Source organism: Zophobas morio, unplaced genomic scaffold (assembly GCF_036711695.1).
Source record: "Zophobas morio isolate AGI-343-1 ecotype UQ-CSIRO unplaced genomic scaffold, CSIRO_AGI_Zmor_V1 ptg000021l, whole genome shotgun sequence".
NCBI lineage: Eukaryota > Metazoa > Arthropoda > Insecta > Coleoptera > Tenebrionidae > Zophobas > Zophobas morio.
In genome coordinates this window covers 17,277,564-17,295,847 of record NW_026972126.1, presented here as the reverse complement: position 1 = coordinate 17,295,847, position 18,284 = coordinate 17,277,564, and the positions used below count along the sequence as shown (strand labels likewise).

Genomic DNA, 18,284 nt, shown 5'->3' with positions numbered 1-18,284 from the left:
ATATTGAACCCATAATTGCAACTGTTCAGGATATCGGAGAGGGGATTTATTGCTAAGCAGAACCATAACGGACTAAGAGAATCGCCTTGAAAAATTCCTCTTCGGATCATTATTGGATCTGACTGAATTGTTTGTTCATTTAAGGTTATTTGAAGGGTGGTCTTCCAAAATTCCATGGAACATTTTAGAAAAGTGCAGATTTTAGTATCAATTTTGTATAATTCCAGAATTTTGCATAGCCAGGAATGAGGGACAGAATCGTAAGCTTTCTTATAATCAATAAAAGCAGTATATATGTTTCGGTTTTCTTTTCTAGCTTGTTCACAGATGATGGAATCTATGATTAATTGCTCTTTGCAACCAAAGGATCCTTTAATACATCCTTTCTGTTCTTCATTAATGATGTTAGAGTTAAAACAGTGTTGATAGATTTTTTGTGTAATGCATGAGGTTAATATTTTATAGATTGTTGGTAAACATGTGATAGGTCTGTATTTTGATGGATTTTTTGTGTCGTTATCTTTAGGTTTTAAGTATGTTAAATTATCATTAATATTATTATTATTATTATTATTATTATTATTACAGTACTGTTTGAATAACACGATATTCAAAACCAAGTCTTAAATGGTAAATTCTTGTAGAGAAATAATAAGGATTTTGCAGTTAATTTCCGCTCCATTGGCTCTCAATGATAAAAAAAAAAATCATCACAATTGAGACAGGGTGGGTAGGCGGGGCTTATATTGTGCCTTTTTTTCTTAATACACATAGCCATCTTTTCACAACAAGAAACTTAGAATATGGTTAAAATGGTACATTTTTACAAGGAAATATAGATTTTGCAATTATGGGGCGGAGCCTAATTGAAAAATTTTTATTTACTTATACATACAAATTTTCCGTTTTAAATATGTTTTAAGTTTCATGTTGTCAAAAAAAATCTACACATATTAAAACAAAAAGGCAAAATGTAAGCCCGCCCGCCCGCCCTATCTCAATTGTGATGATTTTTTTTATTCGTCGTGAAGCTAGGGGGCGGAGCTTAACTGCAAAATACTAGATATTTCTTTACAAGAAATTAACAACATGTTTTTGAGTATCGTGTTGTTCAAAGAGTACAATGTATATTACAAAAAAGGCAAAACATATACCCCGTCCACCCACCCCATTTCAATTGTGATGATTTTTTTTTCCTTTAAAATGGTGTTGAAATATGTATTTTGCAATTAGGCTCCCCCTCTAGGTCTGCAAACGAATGAAAACTTCATTACTATTTAGACCAGGGTAGGCTAAAGCTTTGGCTTCAATTTTTTCTTAATATACACAGGACTGTCTGAATAACACGATGCTCAAAGACATGTTTTAGATGGTAATTTCTTGTAGAGAAATAATAAGGAATTTGCAGTTAATTTCCGCTCGTTTGGCTCTCGACTATCAAAAAAAATATTACAATTGAGACAGGGTGGGTGGGCGGGGCATATATTTTGCCCTTTTCTTAATATACGTAATCGTCTTTTCAGAACAAGAATCTTCAAACATGTTTAAAATGGTAATTTCGTGTAGACAAATATGGATCTTACAATTAAGCCCTGCCTCTCGATCTGACAACAAATGAAAAATTCATCACAATTGAGAATTAAAATCGGGGTCTGTGTGGGTGGGACCTAATCTTTGGCTTTATTTTTTTTTAATATAAGCTCCACCTTGTTGGCTCATGACGAATAAAAAAAATCATCACAATTGAGATAGGGCAAGTGGGCGGGGCTACATTTTGCCTTTTTTTCTTAATATGTGTAGACTTAATTCGACAACAAGAAACTTAAATCATGTCTAAAATGGTAAATTTTTGTAGTAATCAACTTAAATCTTCCACTTTTCTTCCGCAATCCCTTTAAATACGGCAAAAGTTGAACATCAAAGTTACTATCAACGGCAACTTGGTAAATGACAATTTTCAGCTCTGAAAGCAACGGGAGTATCGTGTTGCAACGGGAACTTCAACTTCAACACCAAGTTTATAAATCCCGCTTAAAACTAAAGAGAATGAGGCAAAAGTATGTAAATTGGGTCAATGAAAAGATCTTCAAGTAGAAAACAAGAATCTATAGTGATTTATAACCATAAATAAAATAATAACGATAAGAATATTAATTTTAATTAATCAGAATCGAAACTCATTGCGTCACTGCTTACGATATCCCCGAAAGAGTATAAAAGAGGCAGCAACTTGCTATAAACAACTAAAGTGCAAATCACTGGTAAGCGATTCTTACTGGAGAAATTACGCCTTTAATTTCTTTAATTCAATTAATTGTTTTCTAGTGGCATTAGATCTGTACGATGTGGTGGCTATTAGTCACTATAGCAGTCGCTTTGGGGTACTGGTTGCTAATCCGTCCCCACAGGTATTGGTTGAGAAAGGGAGTGAAGCAGGGAACTCCAGGATTTATTTTTGGGGACAACTGGGGAACGGTTCTGCGAAAACAGTCTTTTGCGGATATGATGGCCATGGTTTATAACGTGTCTCCAAACACCAGGTGGGTATAAATTTTTATCTAATAGGAGTACTGCAAGTCATAAAATGTTCATTCCTGTTCTTAAACAAGTAATACCTGATTTGTGTTTAACGTCAGTGATATAATAACAATGATTATTAATAGAATGTGTGATACTTTAGGTACTCAGGCTTCTACCAGTTTTTACTACCAACCCTCCTAGTAAAAGATCCCGATCTTATCAAACAAATCACCGTCAAAGACTTCGACCATTTTGTGGACCACCGAAGTTTTATTCCAGGAGACAGCGACCCACTATGGGGTAGAAACCTTTTTGCTCTAAATGGTAAAAAGTGGCGCGAAATGCGAACTGCAATTAGTCCAGCTTTCACCACCACCAAAATGAAACACATGTTCACTTTAATCTCACAAAGTGGTGAACACTTCATAAAATACTTGTCGAAAAACGACGAAAGCCTAATTACTGTTGAAATCAAAGACATTTTCACTAGAATCACTAATGATGTCATCGCGAACACTGTTTTTGGAGTAGAATGTGATTCTTTGGAGAACAAATCAAATGAGTTCTACATGATGGGAAAAGAAGCTACAAACTTTAGTAGCTTTTGGATGGCTCTCAGGTTTTTTGGATACATCTGTGTGCCTAAATTATTTAAGGTGAACTCTGTTTTATTCTCACTATTTATTTTTGATTTCGTTTTTTTTTAGTTTTTGCAAATAACACTCTTTCCAAAACAAGTCCTCGACTTTTTTACGAACGTAGTCAAGAACAGTATTCAAAGCCACAATAAACACGATTTTGTAAGACCAGACATGATCCATTTTCTCCTCCAAGCTCGGAAAAACGGGCTTAAACAAGACGAAACTGAACCCCTTCAAGATACAGAATTTGAAATCAACAAAAACTCAGAAAACACAAAAGTAGACATTACAGATGAAGACATACTCTCACAAGCTTTCATTTTCTTTTTTGCTGGGTTTGACGGAGTTGCCTCACTCATGTCCTTCATGTCTCACGAACTTGCCGTTAATCCAGACATCCAAACGAAACTTATACAAGAAGTAGACGCAAATTTGGAAGCTTGTAAGGATAAGCTCACCTACGAGGCTCTTCTTGGTATGAAATATTTGGATATGGTGGTGTCTGAAACCTTAAGAAAATGGCCCAATTCTGTTGCTATGGATAGAATATGCACAAAACCTTACACCATCGAGGCTAAATACCCCGATGAGAAGTCTGTACACTTGAAAGAGGGTGATGTTATTTCGGTGCCCGTTTTTGGTCTTCATAGAGACCCGGAATATTATCCAGAGCCAGAGCGGTTTGATCCCGAAAGGTTTAGCGATGAAAATAAAGACAACATTAAACCCTACACGTACTTGCCTTTTGGATCAGGACCTAGGAATTGTATTGGGTCTCGACTGGCTCTATTAGAGGCCAAAACGTTAATGTTTAACGTTTTGTCAAATTTCGAATTAGTTCCAGTAGAAAAAACTCAAATACCTATGGTTTTAAGTAAAAAAAGTATGAGTATGACTGCGGAAAAAGGATTCTGGTTGGGACTTAAGCGCCGCTCCAGAGCCTAAATTTTTGTCACTGTGAGACAACAGCGTCTCAAATATAAGTTTAAGTTAACTAATAGAGGTTGTGGGTTGTGAAACTTGGGAAACTAATAATAAATGAATCTTTTGATGAATAGAATATTAAAAGCAACACTTGATGATTTTTTATTTAAAGCTTTAGGCTATATATGAATTATCTGCATATTGCATATAAATCCGCTCTTTAAATTGATCAATCATTATTCTTCAAAACATGGAACAAAATTTAATTTTAATATTACTCCACTCAACGCTGATATGTTTCTGTTTCTGTCTTCGTCAGACACACTGTATTACACAGGCAAAGCAAACAATGCACGTACTTCTTAGTATTTAACACAAACCCCATATTTCAAAGGTGGTTTTGTTCTATTTTTACTCGTATTGAGTGTTGAATGGAACGCAGCATTGATTAAATATTTAAAATTAAATATTTTTTGATGAGTTCAGTTGATGGTTAAAAATGTCGCACTTTACACCCGCCATTCAAAATAGCATTTTTTATAAAAACAATATTTCAATATAGCATTTTCTATAAATACAATATAAAAAACGCGCACTTGCTCAAAATTCCGCTACCGGTAGCGGAATTCCCCTACATCTGGCAACACTGCCAAGAGCCGAAAGACCGAATGATTCATCAATAGATCCCTGAACCTTGAATGACTAACACCGATGAGCAATGTTTCGAGCTTGCGCACAAACGCGTTTATAAGATAAGGCGGAGCCTCTCACCAGATTCAAACGTCCAGTGGCGTAACAAAAGTAATTTTCTTCAAAAAAACCTGTTAGTTAATCATGGTTCATGCAGGTGGAGAAATGGGATTTATACCAAATGCATTATTAAAGAACATAATTGAAAATGAAGCTTCTGAAAACGAAGACCAACAAGCAATTTCACTGGAATTCTACTTAACCAGTAGTGATTTCGACTAAATTTTGACAAAGATATTTTGTACTATTTGTACATGCAATAATTAAAAATAGATTCTAAATAAAATGTAAGCAATGTTATTATTATTATTATAAAATATTTTGAAAAGGGACCACCGTTTGTGAATATTATCACACCCCACTTGGTCGAAAATTTTAACACGCCACTGTCTACGGACCGCTATCCATCAGTTATCTCTCGAGGTACTTTTGGTGTGAAAAACAGTGCACGATGTGGTGGATATTGGCGGCTGTAGTAGCTCTTGCTGTGGGGTACTGGTTACTGGCGCGCCCCCACAGGTACTGGTTGGAAAAGGGGGTGAAGCAAGGAAATCCAGGATTTATTTTGGGGGATAATTGGGGACTAGTTTTGGGGAAACAGTCTCTAGCGGACATGGTTATGATGGTTTATAATGCGTGTCCAAATACCAGGTGGGTAAAACTTTTACTTTTTAAGTAGCAAGAATTGCATGTTAGCAAAATGTTTATTATTGTTTTTACACATTTCATACAATGATTTGTCAATGATTAATAAAAAAATGACATCAGTGATAATGACTATGATAAAAGGTTTAATTTGTTGATCTCTCTTTCTCTCCTTCTCTCCTGTTGGAAGTTGTGAGCGCGTATATTTATGATTACAGGGTCGAAATAGGTCATGGATGTGTGCCGCCTATCACTTCATGAGAATTTCATGTTGCTACAAGAACTCCTGACTGTTGAGACAATCTAATCGAGTTATCTTAAATCCACAACAACTTCCTCAGATACTGAAGGAAGGGGATCTCTCATTGTTGAAATTGCTATTTTGAACAAATCTGTTAATTACATCGCCTCTAATTCACACTTGAAAAAGCGATCACCATTAACTCGAACTGAGGTATAATTTCAGCAGAGCGGGATTTTGAAATCCATCGCCAACTACGCCCTTAGAATCATTTATAAAAGCCCTGTATAAACAAATATGCAAGTACTGCTCGTTTGATAGTGTAAGATATGATAAGATAAGATTAGTTTTTTACCTGAATGTGGTTTTATATTTTTTCATCATTACTTTAGGTACTCCGGCTTCTATCAGTTTTTATTACCAACCCTTCTACTAAAAGATCCAGACCTCATCAAACAAATCACCGTCAAAGACTTCGACCATTTTCTAGACCACCGCAACTTTATTCCAGAAGATTGCGACCCTCTATGGGGCAAAAATCTCGTTGCTCTAAGTGGTAAAAAATGGCATGAAATGCGGACAACCCTCAGTCCAGCTTTCACCAGCAGCAAAATGAAATACATGTTCACTTTAATCTCCCAAAGTGGAGAACAATTCGTAAAGTACTTTCTGCAAAACGACGAAAACCTTATTACTGTTGAAATGAGAGATGTCTTCACAAGATTTACTAGTGATGCCATCGCCAACACTGCTTTTGGAGTCGAGTGTGACTCACTAAGGGACCGAGAAAACGAGTTCTATCTGATGGGAAAAGAAGCTACAAACTTTACTGGAGTTTGGAAGAATCTCAGGATCTTTGGATACTTGTTGATGCCTAAACTATTCAAGGTAAATTCGTTATTCCATCACTAGTTTTCAGCTAATTTGCTATTTTTCTAGTTTCTTAAAGTAACACTGTTTTCAAAAAAAGTCGCCGAATTTTTCACAAATGTAGTCAAGAGTAATATTCGAAGTCGCGAGAAACACGGCCTTGTAAGACCAGACATGATCCACCTTCTCCTCGAAGCTCGAAAAAACGGGCTTAAACACGAAGAAACCGAGCTTCTTCAAGATACAGGTTTTGCCACAGCCGCTGAGTCTGAATTCAACAAAAACCCCAAAAACGCCAAAGCTGAAATTACAGATGAAGATATCACTTCTCAGGCTTTAATTTTCTTCTTTGCTGGTTTTGACGCAGTGTCTTCACTTATGTCGTTTATGTCTCACGAACTTGCTGTTAACCCAGACGTCCAAACAAGACTTATCGAGGAAGTTGACGCAACTTTGGAAGCTTGTGAAGGTAAACTGACGTACGAGGCACTTCTAGGTATGAAATATTTGGATATGGTTGTTTCTGAAACCTTAAGAAAGTGGCCCAATAGTTCTGCTGTGGATAGGGTTTGTACGAAACCCTACACCATCGAGGCTAAATATCCCGATGAGAGACCTATCCACCTGGAAAAGAATGATGTGGTTTGGCTGCCCATTTTTGGAATACATCGAGATCCTCAGTACTATCCAGAACCAGACCGCTTTGATCCCGAAAGGTTTAACGATGAGAACAAAGTCAACATTAAACCGTACACGTATTTGCCTTTTGGATCGGGACCTAGGAATTGTATTGGTTCTAGATTTGCTCTTCTGGAGACTAAAACGTTGTTCTTTTATACTTTGACTCATTTTGAGTTTGTTCCAGTGGAGAAGACTCAAATACCTTTAGTTTTAAGCAGCAAGGGCATCAATTTTGTTGCTGAAAATGGGTTCTGGTTGGGACTTAAACGGCGTTCTAGAATTTAAATTTTTGATCAGATGTAAGAGTAATTTTGAAAATATTGAAAATCATTTCTGTGTTATAAGACTGCATAGAACTCTAGCTGCTATTATGGTGGGGTGTAAATAAAAATGACCATTTTAATAATAAATAAAGAAAATACAACCAATATTGTACCGTTTTATTATAGGGCTGTCTTCCTTAATAATTTGAATAACGTAAAATTTGAAACAGTGTCGAGAAAAATTTTAATTGACTATGAAAACAGCCAGAGACGCGAGCTGAAATAAAACGAATTGAAAAATAAATCGAAAGATATGTTACAAGGAAAGTGTAGGAAACAAACAATAGGTAATAAAAAATAGAGATTTGAAATAAAGGGACGAAAACACAACGTGACATAAAAACAAAATTCACAGAAAATCACTCTACCACAAATCCTCAAACGTAAGAACAAAATTCGCATATTCGCAAATATCAAATATCATTGCGCTTGTCAGAACTTGCGAACAACATGCGCAGAACTGTCATCCATAAAAGCAGCCAGTCGCAATTACTTCTATTAGAATTCGAGAGATGCAGCAGGTTGCCGCAACGAAGCGATGACGACAATTTACGACACAGAAGCCACGTAAATCCGTCAAAGACGAAATCTTATTCAAACTAAACTAAACCTTATAAAACAGCAAAGTAAGTTTTATAAAAATTAAACCAACGATTTCTCGGTTCTCGGATTAGACCCCTACTTCATAGGTTTTTGGGAGGTTTCCGGCTCGGAACCACTTTAATCTGATTCCTTTGCATGCGTATCCATTTTTGCTTTTATTTGACCACCCCGCAACCGCTGATTTTCTCGTGTGTTCGCGCCTGTAAAAATTACTAGTCTTTCGTTTTGAATGTTTTATTTTCACAATTAGCGTAGTTTTAGTTTTTCTTTATTCTCAGGGGAAGATTTCATTGATTTCCACTGAATTTTTAGTTATAATTGTTTTAGCAGTTTTGAGAGCAGTTAGCTAGTGTGGAATTACCCAGTCGCAGTTTATTAAATGATTAAGTGCAGTACTCGAATTCGTATCTAGCAGTTTTCGAGGTTTAATTCTCACACAAGTATTAATATGTTTTAGAAGATATTGCACATATTTAGGGATTTATTAGGTTATTTTTACGTTTTTAATTGCATGAAGTTATTAACCTTACGTTTTATTTTGCCGTTTTCCTGATATATATTTACTCATTTTTTTCTTTTACTAAGATTGTAATTTTTATCTTTCAATACAACGAAACAACATTAACGAACATTTACAAACTAAATTTTTCGAAAATCCTGATTCGAGGCTATTAACATTTAAATGTTTTCCGAATCAGTTCGTCGGGATTTATGTTTCAAAAATTTTTTGACGAATTTTAGGCCACTTGAAAATTTTCAATTTTCCAGTAAAATGTATGAATTTTTTAACCGTTTTTTCGAACATTTTGGTCTCGGGCTATTAGCACTTTATGTTTTTACAATAAGTTCGTCAATATCTATATCCCAGAAAAAATATTGTGAAATTTTTTTTGAAGATTTTTCGAAAATTTTATCCGGGACAATTAACACTATATTTTTCGGATCCGCTCGTTAAAATGTATTTTCTACAAATGTACAAGGGTTTTTAGGCAATTTTTCAAAATTGTCATTTAAATTGTACTTAAAGATTCTATTTTCAAACCGAATTTAAAAAAAATCTGGTTTCTGACCAAGAAATTACGTATTTCGAATCAGCTTGTCTAGATCTATATCCCAGAATTTTTTGAGGATTTTTAGACGAAATTTTATTATATTAGCTTATTATTTCAATATCTTCCGCTATGAATTTTATGACAGTTTTTCGTGCTCTCGAGATATTTTTGAAAATTTTTGTCGGGACGGACAATTAACACTTTATATTTTCCGATCAGCTCGTCAAAATATATTTTCCGGAATTTTATGAGAATATTTCGGCAACTTTAAAAAAAATCTTAATTTTTTGATCCCCGCTCGATGAATTTTATAACGATTTTTAGAATTTTCGAAAATCCTGTTCAAGAGTTATCAAGACTTTATGTTTTTGGAATTAGCTCTCAGATTTTTTTCAGGATTTTTTTTGGGAAACTTTAGGCAAAATTTCCAATTTTTCGGAACAATTCTGTATGAACTTTTTTACCATTTTTAGAGATTTCGATATAATACAAGATTTATCATTTTTACACAGAATTTTTCGAAAATCTTGGTCCGGAGCCATTAATACCAAGTTTTGAATCCAAACTTCTATGCATTTTTTGACTGAAGAGATTTCGAGATATTTAAAAAATCCGCTTTCAAGGGGATTTTCCGAAAATTTTGTGTCCCAAAACGTACTGAGAAATTTTAAGCTTGGGGACAAACAACACTGTGTTTTTCGAATTGGTGAAATATATTAAAAAAAAATCATCTTCAAACCGAATTTTTCGAAAATATTGGCCTGGGGCCATTGACATTGATGTTTTTCGAATCAGCTCGTCGAGATCTCTATTCTATAATTTTTCGAAAATCTCAATTTCTCAATAATGTTATTTATAAATTTGTTAACACTTTTTTTCAAATTCGAGATAGCTAACAATTTTTATTTCAAAACCGAAAATCTTGTAAATGTAATTCCCAGAATTTTGTTGGAATTTTTAGACATCTTTTCAAAATTGTCAGTTTTTAATGCCCTCCCCCCCTACCAATTTTCAAAAGCTCAATATTTCAATATTTCCCGTATAAATTTAATGACCGTTTTTCGAGCTGTCGAGATATTAAAAAAATATTTTGAAAAAGAATTTTTTGAAAATTTATCTCCAGGACAATATATTTTCCAGAATTTTATGAGGATCTTATCTAAACACTTTGTTTTTTGAATCAGCTCGTGGAAAGATTTATCCCAGAGTTTTTTTAGGAATCTTAGGCAAGTTTTCGAAAATGTCAATATTTCTATAACGCCCCTGTATTAATTTTATGGCCGTTTCTCCAGCTCTCGACATATTTAAAAAAAAAAAATAATTTTTTGAGAAGCTTTAGGCAACTTTCCAAAATTTTTTATTTTTCTGTACGAATTTTTTGACCGTTTTTCGAGATTTCCAGATAATACAAAATTTATCATTTTTAAACCGAATGTTTCGAAAATCTTAGTAAATATTTACATACTTTACAGTTCCTCGAAATATATATATTACCCAAAATTTTGTGCGGATTTTAGTCACTTTTGCAAAAATCTCAATTTCTCAATACAACTCTCTATGCATTTTTGATCGCTTTTTGAAATTTCGAAAAATTTTAAAAAAACCCACCTTCAAGGGAATATAAGCGAAGGGACGAAGACATGAAATGAATGAATTTTACATAAATCTAAGTATATTACAGAATTTATTTTAAGATTTCTAGAAAACTTTACAAAAATCTCAGTATTTCAATATCCCCAGTATGAATTTTGTGACCGCTTTACGTCCGCTTGAGATATTAAAAAAATAGTACTCTTCAAACCTAATTTTTCGAATTTTTTTTTTGTGACAATTAACACTTTATATTTTTTGAATCAGCTCATCAGAATGTATTTTCTACATCACTGTGCGTATTTTTAGGCAACTTTAAAAAAGATCGTCCCAATTTTTCTTCGCATGAATTTCGAGATATTAAAAAAATCCATTTTCAAACCGAATTTTGCGAAAATCTTGGTCCGGAACTATTTGGTCTTTTATTTCTAATCAGCTCGTCGAAATCCCGATCTCAAATTTTTTTTTTGAGGATTTTTAAGCCAACGTTTCAAAAATCTCAATTTTTCCTGGTCTGGAGCAGTAACTCTTTATATTTTTCGAAGCTGGTGCAAGTCTGATGTTCTTGAGGAATTTTTGGCAACTCTTCAAAATTATCAATTTTTCAAAATTTTGTCACCGCTTTTCGAGATTCGTGATGTTTAAAGATTTTATTTAGAAACAGAATTTTTGAAAAATTGGTCCAGAGCAAGAAATTATTTATGTTTTTCGAATCCGTTTCTCGAAATATGTACATTTTCCAGAATTTTGGCGGATTTTTAGGCAAATTTTCAAAAGCCTCAGTTCTTCTATTTTTATTTCCTGTGTGAATTTTTTGATTGTTTTTCGGAGTTTAGAGATATTAAAAAAATCCATTTTCAAACTGAACTTTCCGAAAATCTTGGTCCGGTCTTTTTCTAATCAGCTCATCGAAATCTCGATCTCAGAATTTTTTGAGGATTTTTGAGCAAACGTTTCAAAAATTTCAATTTTTCTTTGTGGTATGAATTTTATGTTTTTCGAGTTTCAGAGATATTTAAAAAATTTCCATTTAAAATCGAATTAAAAAAAAATATCTTGCTCCGGAGCTATTAACGCTTTATAATTTACAAATTAGCTGGTCCAGACGTGTATCCCAGAAGTTTTTGAGGAATTTTAGGCAAGTTTTCAACATTGTTAATTTTCAAAAATTTTTCACCGTTTTTTTGAGATTCGAGATATTTAAGATTTTATTTTAAAACCAAATTTTTGAAAAAGTGGCTCCAGAGCGGGAAATTATTTTTGTTTTTCGAATCAGTTTCTCGAAATATGTAACATTTTTCGGACTTTTGTGACGATTAGTACTTGCCAAGAGAAGACTGATTTTGCCAAATGACATACTCTCTAAGAAAATAGAGGGTTGATTGGCGGGGCTAGTACTTGATAAGATAAGACTGATTTTGGGCACTTTTCACATTTTTGACCATTTTTCAACTAAATATATCCGAAAATTAGTTGAAGACATTTGCTTGTAAATTTCGATATCCAGCTGTCACTTTCGGCTTCGTTTCTTCGGAAATTTCTACCGTTTTTCTAAAATCGTCAATTGAAATACAGTCATTTTTAGAGTTTCATCAAAATAACTCTCTATAAAAATTTTGTAGATAAAAAAGGAAATTATTATTAATTTTTGTTCCATTATTCCATTCTTAGTTTCCACTCCCACCCGACAGAAGAACGTAATTAGCCCCGCCCACCCACCCTACCTCCTTTTCAGTGATTGATTTTATCCGATCTGAATGAAATAAATGACCTTATACTGAACCGAAATTAAATTAGTTGTTAGAATGAGAAGAGGGTGAGTGGGCGGTGCGAGTACTTGCTAAGATAAGACTGATTTTAAGAAAAAAAATTACGATTAGCGCTTTTTTTATACTTTATTCACATTCTAGATTCTATTATTAGTTAATAAATTTTCAAATTGTCAACATCCTCTTGTCGATATCTATAATATCTCACAGAATTTTTGTCGATTTTTAGGCAGATTTTCAAGTCTCAGTTTTTCTGTACCTACTCCTCTGTAGGATTTTTTTAATTCTTTTTCGGACTTTAGAGATGTTGAAAAAATCCACTCTCAAACCGAGTTTTGTGAAAATCTTGGTCCGGAACTATTTTTTTTTCCTAATTGGCTGGTCGAGATCTTGATTTTAGATTTTTTTGAGAGTTTTTAGGCAAACGCTTCAAAAATTTCCGTTTTTCTCGTATGAATTTTCAGTTTTTCGGGTTTTCAACATATTTACAAAATTGTATTTTCAAATGGAATTAAAAGAAAATCCTGGTCGAGGTCTGTATCTCAGATGTTCTTGAGGAATCTTAGGCAACTCTTCAAAGTTGTTAATTTTTCAAAATTTTGTCACCGCTTTTCGAGATTGGAGATATTCAAATATTTTATTTGGAAACTAAATTTTTGAAAAAGTGGAAATTATTTATGTTTTTCGAATCAGTTTCTCGAAATATATATATTTTCCACAATTTGGTGAGGACTTTTAGGCAACTTCTAAAAAATTTTGGTTCGGAACGATTTTGCTTTTTTTCTAATCAGCTTGTCGAGATTTCGATTTCAGTATTTTTTGAGGATTTTTAGGCAAACGTTTCAAAAATCTCAATGTTTCTTTCTGATATTAATTTTATGACAGTTTTTCGAGTTTTCGAGACATTAAAAAAATCCAGTTCAAATCGAATTAAAAAAAAATTAACACTCATGTATTATTTTCCGAATTCGATGGTCCAAGTCTGCGTCCCAGAAGTTCTTGAGGAACTTTAGCCAAGTTTTCAAAATTGTCATGGGCAGGCCAAATCAGATTTAAGCGTAATTTTGAAAAAATTGAAAATCATTTTTGCATTTTAAGACTGCACAGATTTGTAGCTGTTATTACGGTAGGATGTAAAAAATCACACAATATCTAGATCATTTAATTAAAAACGTGTGTATTTTTTAACAAATAAGAAAAATAGATAAAATAAAACAAACACTTTAGAGTCTTTTTGGATAACCTTATTGAACAATAAACGAAACTGAAATAAAACAAGATTTGAAGCGGAAAAACGAAGATATGAAATTAATGAAAACTTTCTAACCGAATTATTCGAAAATCTTTGTCCAGATCTATAACCCAGAATTTTTCAAGATTTTTCGAAATTTTCAACTTTTGAAAAAATTCAATGGGTATTTCAACATCCATATGACTTTAAGCCCGTTTTACGAGTTCTCGAGATATATAAAAAAATTCATCTTCAAACCAAATTTTTTTTACTGAGACAAGTAACACTAACTTGAAATTTTTTAATTAGCTCGTCAGAATGTATTTACCACAATTTTATGACGATTTTTAGACAACCTTAAAAAAATCGCAAATTATCCATACTCCCCGTACGAATTTTTTAACCGGTGTTCAAAATTTAGAAATATACATTTTGTTTTTTTTTTAGCCAGCTCGTCGAGATTTCTATCTGAATTTTTTACTGATTTTTAGGCGAAGTTTCAAAAGTCTCAATTTTTCCAGGATGAATTTTATGACATTTATTCGAGTTTTCAAGATTTAAAAAAGAAATAATTTTCCAATAGAATTAAAACAAAAATCCTGGTACTAAAACTATATTCTCCGAATTAGTTGATCCAGATTTGTATACTAGAAGTTGTTGAAGTTGATGAATTTTAGGCAACTCTTCAAAACTGAATTTTTCAAAGTTTTGTCACCGCTTTTCAAAAATCGAGATTTTTAAATATTTCACTTTGAAATCGAATTTTTGAGAAAGTGGATCCACACCAAGAAATTATTTGTTTTTCGAATCAATTTCTTCAAATATATGTATTTTCCAGAATTTTGTGAAGATTTTTGACAACTTCTAAAAAATTTCAATCTGTCGACATCCCCTTTTCGATAACTATATCTCGCAAATTTTTGTGGATGTTTAGGCACATTTTCAAAAGTCTCTATTTTTCTATACTCCCCTGTTTGAATTTTTAGATTGTTTTTCGAAATTTAGAGATATTAAAAAATCCATTTTCAAACCGAATTTTGCGAAAATTTTGGTCCGGAACCTAATTTGTTTTTTTTCTAATCAGATCGTCCAGATCTCGGTCTTAGAAGTTTTTGAGGGTTTTTGAGCAAATGTTTCAAAAATCTCTATTTTTTTTTGTGATAAGAATTTTATGTTTTTCGAGTTTCCGAGATATTTAAAAAATTTCCATTTAAAATCGAATTAAAAAAAATTATCTTGTTCCGGAGCTATTAACGCTTTATATTTTCCAAATTAGCTGGTCGAGTCCTGTAGCCCAGAAGTTCCTTAGAAATTTTAGTCAACTTTTCAAGAATGTCAATTTTTCAATATTTTTTACCGCTCTTCGAGATATCGAGATATTTAAAATATTTTATTTTTGAAAATCTAGGTACAGACTAAGAAATTATTTATGTTTTTCGAAATCAGCTCGTCGAGATTTATATCTTAAATTTTGTGAGCATTCTTAGGCAAATTTTCAAAAATCAGTCTTTCTTTACTGAGGCGTGGCAGGGAGAGCGTGTGAATTTTTTGACAGTTTTTCGAGTTTTCGAAAATTTAAAATTTCAAATCAAATTTTTAGACGATCTCGTTGCAAAAAAAAATCCTAAAAGCAACACTACACTTTGTAGACACATCTTTAATAATTTGATAATTCTAAAACCACTTGATTGATAACTTGAATCAACAAAAGATTAGAACCACAATTGCTCAAACCTGTGATAATCTACGAGAAAGCGCTTCCATTTGATCAGTTCTTAGAGGCAATTGAGCGATATTTACAATTTTCTCTCTCCAGTTCACCTAGAGATATTCAGAAGCCCAACTTCATGCGTCACATGTCTGAGATAAGTCCAAAACTGTATAAAACAGACAACAAGTTGTTATGATCAGTTATTTTAATTATAATAATTCCGCCTCCACTCGACTCTTTAAATAAAGTTGTCTTTCAACTTGGCACAATCATTTAACAGAGAGATAGATAGTTTTCCAGTGTTATTAGGTCTGCACGATGTGGTGGATAGTGGTCGCTGTAGCAGCTTTCGCTGTGGGATACTGGTTGTTGATCCGCCCCCACAGGTACTGGTTGGAAAAGGGAGTGAAGCAGGGAACTCCAGGATTTATTTTGGGAGATAATTGGGGAACGGTTTTGCAAAAACAGTCCCTAGCGGAAATGGTTATGATGGTTTATAATGCGTGTCCAAATACCAGGTAGGTAAAAATTGTACATGCTTTTTTTGTAGTATCGCACTTTGGTAAAATCTTTATTATTGTTTTTATACATTTCATACTATGATTTGCGTCTAATTAATACAAAATTGAATGTTTACGCAATTCTTAACGTCAGTGATAAAAACAATAATGAGAGCAAAACAGGTTTTATCTGTTGCTATTTAAACACAAATTATTTTTTTATATATATTTAAAATGTTTCCGTATTGACTACTCCCATTAACAAAATTTTTTCGTCATTATTTTAGGTACTCAGGCTTCTATCAGTTTTTATTACCAACCCTTCTACTGAAAGATCCCGACCTCATCAAACAAATTACCGTGAAAGACTTCGACCATTTTCTAGACCACCGAAACTTTATTCCAGAAGATAGCGACCCTCTATGGGGCAAAAATCTTTTTGCTCTAAGTGGTAAGAAATGGCGCGAAATGCGGACAACCCTCAGTCCAGCCTTCACCAGCAGCAAAATGAAATACATGTTTACTTTAATCTCACAAAGTGGTGAACAATTCGTAAAGTACTTTCTGAAAAACAACGAAAACCTAATCACTGTTGAGATGAAAGATGTCTTCACAAGATTCACTAACGATGCCATCGCTAACACTGCTTTTGGAGTGAAATGTGATTCTCTAAGAGACCGAGAAAATGAGTTCTATCTGATGGGAAAAGAAGCTACAAACTTTAATGGATTTTGGAAAAATCTCAGGTTCTTTGGATACATGTTTGTACCTAAACTGTTTAAGGTAAATGCGTTATTCTAGCACTAGTTTTGAGCTAATTTGGATTTTTTTGTAGTTTCTTAGAATAACAATGTTTTCAAAAGAAGTCGGTGAATTTTTCAAAAATGTAGTCAAGAGCAATATTCAAAGTCGCGAAAAACACGGACTTTTAAGACCAGACATGATCCATCTTCTCCTCGAAGCTCGCAAAAATGGGCTTAAACACGAAGAAACCGAGCCGCTTCAAGACACAGGTTTTGCCACAGTCGTTGAATCTGAAGTCAACAAAAACCCTAAAAACACTAAAGCAGAAATTACAGATGAAGATATCACTTCTCAGGGTTTAATTTTCTTCTTTGCTGGTTTTGAGGCGGTGTCTTCACTTATGTGCTTCATGTCTCACGAACTTGCTGTTAATCCTGATGTCCAAACAAGACTTATACAGGAAGTAGACGAAACTCTGGAAGCTTGTGAGGGTAAACTGACGTACGAGAGTCTTCTTAGTATGAAATATTTGGACATGGTGGTCTCTGAAACCTTAAGAAAATGGCCTAATGCTGTTGGTGTGGATAGAGTTTGCACGAAACCCTATACCATCGAGGCTAAATATCCCGATGAGAAACCTATTCACTTGGAAAAGAATGATATAGTGTGGTTGCCAATTTTTGGAATACATCGAGATCCTCAACACTATCCAGAACCAGAGCGTTTTGATCCAGAGAGGTTTAACGATGAGAACAAGGTCAATATTAAGCCGTACACGTACTTGCCTTTTGGATCAGGACCTAGGAATTGTATTGGTTCTCGATTTGCTCTTTTGGAGACTAAAGCGTTGTTTTTTTATATTTTGTCACATTTTGAGTTTGTTCCAGTGGAGAAGACTCAAATACCTTTAGTGTTAAGCAGGAAGAGTATGCATTTGGTAGCGGAAAAGGGGTTCTGGTTGGGACTTAAACGGCGTTCTAGAATCTAAATTTTTGGTAGTATCAGATGTAAGAGTAATTTGAAAATATTGAAAACCATTTCTATGTTATAAGACTGCAAAAAACTGAGCTGTTGTTATGGTGGGGTCTAAATAAAAAACATTTTAATAATAAATAAAGAAGATGCAACCAATATTGTACCGTTTTTTTATAGGTCTGCCCTCTTTAATAATTTGAATAACGTAAAATTTTAAACAGTGTCGAGAAAGAAAAGGCCAGAGACGCTAGCTGAAGCAAAACCAATTGTAAGATAAATCGAAAGATAAATTACAAAAAAAGTGTAGGAAAAAAACAATAGATAATAAAAAATGGAAGTTTGAAATAAAGGGACGAAAACACAATATGACATAAAAACAAAGTTCGCAAATTTGCAAATCTTAATTACTTAACACGCATGTACCATTCAAACAATCAGACTCCACCACAAGAACAAAATTCGTATATTCGCAAATATCAAACATCATTGCGCTTGTCAGAAATTGCGACCAACA

General features: G+C 33.5%; 3 protein-coding genes across 3 annotated transcripts; all 3 read left to right on the top strand.

The window, feature by feature from the left end:
- The first annotated feature begins 2,185 nt into the window (after positions 1–2,185).
- Positions 2,186–4,221, top strand: LOC135132128 (cytochrome P450 9e2-like). The gene is made up of 4 exons (XM_064060092.1): positions 2,186–2,261; positions 2,326–2,540; positions 2,681–3,176; positions 3,228–4,221. Exons 2-4 carry the CDS (start codon positions 2,344–2,346, stop codon positions 4,104–4,106), a joined length of 1,572 nt encoding a protein of 523 aa, XP_063916162.1. The 5' UTR covers positions 2,186–2,261; positions 2,326–2,343; the 3' UTR covers positions 4,107–4,221.
- Positions 4,222–5,250: 1,029 nt separating this feature from the next.
- Positions 5,251–7,700, top strand: LOC135132407 (cytochrome P450 9e2-like). The gene is made up of 3 exons (XM_064060486.1): positions 5,251–5,486; positions 6,114–6,609; positions 6,661–7,700. Exons 1-3 carry the CDS (start codon positions 5,287–5,289, stop codon positions 7,555–7,557), a joined length of 1,593 nt encoding a protein of 530 aa, XP_063916556.1. The 5' UTR covers positions 5,251–5,286; the 3' UTR covers positions 7,558–7,700.
- A 7,985-nt stretch (positions 7,701–15,685) lies between these two features.
- LOC135132429 (cytochrome P450 9e2-like) lies at positions 15,686–17,928 on the top strand. Its single transcript, XM_064060518.1, has 3 exons — positions 15,686–16,069; positions 16,339–16,834; positions 16,887–17,928. Exons 1-3 carry the CDS (start codon positions 15,870–15,872, stop codon positions 17,781–17,783), a joined length of 1,593 nt encoding a protein of 530 aa, XP_063916588.1. The 5' UTR covers positions 15,686–15,869; the 3' UTR covers positions 17,784–17,928.
- The last annotated feature ends 356 nt before the right edge of the window (positions 17,929–18,284 follow it).